Genomic DNA, 5,118 nt, shown 5'->3' on the forward strand with positions numbered 1-5,118 from the left:
TACAAAAGTGGGCAGATGAGAATAGGATGAGGTACAACGTAGATAAATGCAGGGTGCTGCACCTTGGGAGAAGGAATCCACAGCATACATACAGGCTGGGGAGTTCCCCTCTTGAAAGCACAGAGGCGGAAAGGGATCTTGGAGTCATTATTGACTCCAGGATGAACATAAGCTGCCAATGCCAGACCGCAGCCAGCAAATCCAGCCATACCTTGTCATGCATCCAAAGATGCATCTCAAGCGGGTCCAGAGAAGTGATACTCCCCCTCTGTGCGACTTTGGTCAGGCCGCAATTGGAGTACTGCATCCAGTACTGGGCGCACACTTTAAAAAGGATGTGGCCAGCCTGGAGAGGGTTCAGAGGAGGGCCACCTGCTTGGTGAGAGGGCAGCGGGAGAGGCCCTATGAGGAGAGACTGAGGGACCAGAACCCGTTCAGCCTCAGCAAGAGGAGGCTGAGGGGGGACCTGGTGGCTGCCTACAAACTCATCAGGGGAGATCAACGGCAAATAAGTAGAGCCCTCTTCTCCCCAGCACCACCTGGGATGACGAGGAACAATGGTAATAAGCTGATGGAGAATAGGTTCAGGTTAGAGATCAGAAGGCAATATTTTACAGTTAGAGTGGCCAGAATTTGGAACCAGCTTCCCCAGGAAGTGGTCCTCACCCCTACCTTGGGCAAATTCAAGAGAAGGTCGGATGATCACCTGTCTGGGGTCTTGTGAACCCAGCATTCATTCCTGCCTGTGGAAGAGGGTCAGGCTAGATGATGTGTTCAGGTCCCTCCTGACCCTAGCTACTACAAAACTATGATTATTTGAGAGACATGTCACAGCATATCTAGTACTATATAATTCACATATGGGTTCTTTCCAACAGGGTAGTCCTGGTTTACCAGGCATTCTTGGTCAAAAGGGTGATATGGGACCTCAAGGCGTTCCAGGACATCCAGGTGAGGAGAAAATGTATAATTCATCTATTATTACAAAATTCTTGTCTTTTTACTTTTTGCAAATTAGAGAAAGGTCAAGCTATTTTATGAGAGACTTAAAAAGCTTGGCTTGTTTAATTTAGCAAAATGAAGGCTGAGAGGGAGATATGATTACTTTTTATAGATACATTTGCAGAGTTATTATCAGGGAGGGAGAAGAGCTATTTAAAGAATGATACTGGCACTAGGTCAAATGGTTACAAAATTCTTGTGAACAAACTGAGACTGGAAATTAGAAGGAGGTTTCCAATGATTAGATGAGTGAAGTTCTGGAAGAGTCTTCCAAACAAAGTAGTAGGAGAAAAATAACTTAATCATTTCAACGTGGAGCTTGACAACTTAATGGAAGGAATTAGCGGTGCACCAATACATCAATCCCATATCGGATCAGCACCAAAATGAGAAAAATTGACAGTGTTGGCAATTGCTTTTTTTGTCTGATGTGGCTGATAATGTGGCTGATAAATGCTGCATGCTTGCACGCAGCTGGCTAGGAGTGCAGCCTGACCGTTTGGAGCACAGCTGGGTAGGGCTGGTAAGTCTGTTGTGGGGGAAGGGGCATAGGGAGGGAAGGAGCGTGGGGGGTAGATTGAGGCCCCTGCAGTGAGGGATGGAGAGAGTGGGAGTGGGAGTGGGGCTGGGGTGGGCAGGTGTTGCCCAGCTAGGGTGGGGCAGGGGGGAGCACAGGACAGAGCCATGGTTTATACAGTGGGGGCGGCTCCCACTGCTATGCGCAGCCTGGGAGGGCACAGTGGGGGGCATGCTCCCCAGATCAGTGCATAGGGGAGGGCAAGCTGCTGCTATGGGCTGGGGCTGGGGTGGCACCAGCTCTTCCTGGCAGGGGGCTGGGCCCAGCTGTGCTCAGAGCGGGCAGTGGTGATGCTAGGAGTGGGGTTGGGGAGCTGCAGCTACCCCAAAATTCACCATAGACCCTGCTCCCAGCACTGCTGCCACATGCCCCGAGTGAAGCCCAGCCCATCCCCTTGCTGGGAAGAACCCGGTGCCGACCCTGGCCTTAGCCCTCCGTGGCAGCCTGTCCTCCCTCACGTGCAGATCTGGAGGCCAGGCCCCCCTGTGCCCTCCTGGGGTGCATGTAGAAGCAGAAGCTGCCTTCATAGTGTCACCTAAACATATATTAACTTAGCAACATCTCTGCCTTTGCAGAGTTAGGACATTAGCAGTGGCCTTGTTTCCCCTTCTTCTGACCAATGGCCCACTGTACAGGGGTTTGTTTGTTTTTTTAATGTGCTTTTATGACTGTAGTATGTGAGAGGGGTTTGATTTTTTTAGGGACATGGATAAATGCTGCCCTGTCAGCTTAGGGAATTGGGAGGTTCATTCCAGTCCCACATTTTTATAGGGTTTTTTTTCCTTTGTTAAAGAAAGTTAATCTGTTATTCCACTGATTCTGTAACCTTAAATTCAGAGCTACTTCAGAAAGCACACAACAAAAACAGCATTAGTTTCTCAACATTTTTTTCCCTTTCCTGCCTTTGAAGTTTGTACAATTCATATTTTCTTTAGAAGGTCAGGGTCTAGATATTCCAAGAATAGTTCAAATTTTCTTTGAGATGTTGGAAGACAGGTACTTTATTTAAGGCTACTTGCAGGCTTGCATGCATTATCATCTTTAGGTGTACTTAAGTATTAAGTGTAAGAAAGTAAGCTGTCAACACAAATTTTAAATTTATCTGAATTTAGGAATCTCAAGGGAGTGTCAATTTTCCTTTAGTCATCTCTTATCTGGCAACTGATTGCTATGTTATGAAGTCACCTCATGCGCCCTGTTCCTGTGAACTGAAATCAGTGGAACTACTCATATGGATAAAGTTATTAATATGCCTAACTGTTCTCAGGGTAGACCATTTATTGACTGGTTAAAACACACAGATGTAAAATAAAATACAATTGCTTAAATGTTCATGTAAAGTTTTTCTTTGTCTCCAGGTGTGAAAGGATCTCCTGGCTTCCCAGGTCTCAAAGGAGAACATGGTGACCAGGGTCTTCCTGGATCAAAAGGTATGGAAGCCTTACATTTTTTCTGGTTTTGTTATTTTTAGAATAGTTATTTATGATCTTATATCACCTTTCCTATTTTGTAGGACGTAAAAATTGTAGCATACAACAGCAAATTAATAGAATGGCAATATTGAATGTTCAGATTATACAAGATAAACTATCATTAAATTTAAGATTCTTAGACCAGAGATTAAATACATCATAGAGCTCTTAAAAAACCTCTCTGCTTTTACAGAGCTTCATACAATAAGACCCCATTTTATAGTGCTAATGGACTAAAATTGGTAATTAGCATTTATGTTGCATAATAGTTAACACTTTCTTTTTCATTTACTTTATTAATGTTGGCAGGTTTACAAGGTCCACCTGGTCCTCCAGGTCTTTTTCAGTTGATTAAAGGGGATCAAGGTGTACCTGGCCCTATGGGACCTGTTGGTCCTAAAGGATTCCCCGGCCCTCAGGGTCCAAAAGGACAGCAAGGTGAGAAGAAATTTTAGTTCCTGATATATTGTGAATAATGTGAGAATATAACACAATATGGGCATTAAAAAACTATTGTGTAAAAAACTATTGTGTAGCTTAAACTTCTCCAAATGTTTCTCCAGCCAGTCCTGAAGGGGGTGTGTTGTATACATGTTTCAATATATTTATATGAAGAGAACTTAAGCTCCAAGGAATACATTTCACCCTTGCAGTAGATGATAGTGAGATTGGTGACAGTTTGTTTTGCATGTCTCAAGCTGCTTTTTTTTAGCACAACCATTGTGTATCACTTGGCAAAATTAAATTGACTTAAAACAGACTTGGGAGGTGCAAACATTCTTTGTTATTAAGAGAGCAAAGGGGCAGGACAGTCAAGGGTGTCAGGTAAGTGAAGGGTTGGCTGAAGAAAGGGAAAGTGTAGCATTTTGGTTACCAGATGGAGGTTAGGGAAGTACAGGTGTAATTGACTGAGAGCTCTGGAGAAATTCTCATTGCCAGCAATGATAGTTTGGTGCAGGTATGATTAAATTTATTTGCAATGAAGTGGTACAGTATTTAAATAAGAGTAAAAATACACAAGCGGTCAAAAAGTTCTTCTGAGTCTACAGAGCTCAGCTAAAAAAGACTACAGTTTCCACAGCTAGCAGCACACAAACAAATGATGTGGCTGGCATCACATCCAACTGCTGCTGACTTTCCAGCTTGAATGACCAGGCAACCTTTTACAGCTGAGTCAGCTGGGTGAAGTTTGAGGTACAAAGCAAAACTCAAACTTGCAGTCAAGAGTGATAGTGAGACACCTTAGCCATTGTAAAGTATACACAGAAACACAGAAAAAAGAAAAATGACATAATGTGTAGAATGAAAATTAATTTGGGAGAAGCCCAGTAAGGTTGTGAATTTCCCACTATTGCTTACCCATTTATCTCTTGTTATGGCGTTTTACCTAGACTCATTCAGTCGTGAACTCCTCCAAATGTAGATTAAGAAGAAAGCAAAAGAGGCTTGTCTTTTCTCCTCACTGTCTGTACAGAAGATATGCACCTTCACTTTGTGTGTTCTTTATCACCACTCCGCCTCAGGCAATCAGTCTGTCTGGTCTGGATATCTCCATTGTATCTAAGTGGGATAGCATTGTCCCTTAATGCAGAAAGGAAGAAGAAATATGGTTCTGTGTTGAGGTTAAATATTTCTTATCTAATAGGAGTCACAGGACCTGAAGGTATACATGGTTCACCTGGTGTCCCAGGGTTTGATGGCAACCCTGGTCAGAAAGGGGAAACTGGTCCTTTTGGTCCTCCAGGTAGGTGCATGTATTCTTTTCCTGCTATAAAACTAATCGAAAAAAGTGTTGAGAAGGTTTGCGGAAAAAAAGAAGACAGCAATAAGAACTTTTAGGGTACATGCTAGTGTTACATTTAGATCAGTCTAACCAAGGTTAGGTCAGTCTAAGCGCTTAGTCATGCAGGCTCTCACAGGAATATAAAGATGGTGCATCTGCTCTAATTAACTCATCTCTGAGGCCTCTGCAGGACACGCTAGGAAATCTGGTCGCTGCACCAGACAGCAAAGCTAACTTATTTAAGAATTTCTTTGCCTCCATTTTTCTGAACAGGGACCAGGTCA

General features: G+C 43.6%; 1 protein-coding gene across 1 annotated transcript in view; it reads left to right on the forward strand.

Moving 5' to 3' along the window:
• Positions 1–5,118, forward strand: part of COL4A1 (collagen type IV alpha 1 chain) — a 193,659-nt gene that overhangs the window by 175,921 nt on the left and 12,620 nt on the right. Inside the window, exons 33-36 of the mRNA XM_019529666.1 lie at positions 879–951; positions 2,938–3,009; positions 3,361–3,489; positions 4,697–4,795. Of these exons, the coding sequence (XP_019385211.1) occupies positions 879–951; positions 2,938–3,009; positions 3,361–3,489; positions 4,697–4,795 (373 nt within the window). The remainder of the gene's footprint in view (positions 1–878; positions 952–2,937; positions 3,010–3,360; positions 3,490–4,696; positions 4,796–5,118) is intronic.

This window comes from Crocodylus porosus, unplaced genomic scaffold (assembly GCF_001723895.1).
Source record: "Crocodylus porosus isolate Cpor-Errol unplaced genomic scaffold, CroPor_comp1, whole genome shotgun sequence".
Taxonomy (NCBI): domain Eukaryota; kingdom Metazoa; phylum Chordata; order Crocodylia; family Crocodylidae; genus Crocodylus; species Crocodylus porosus.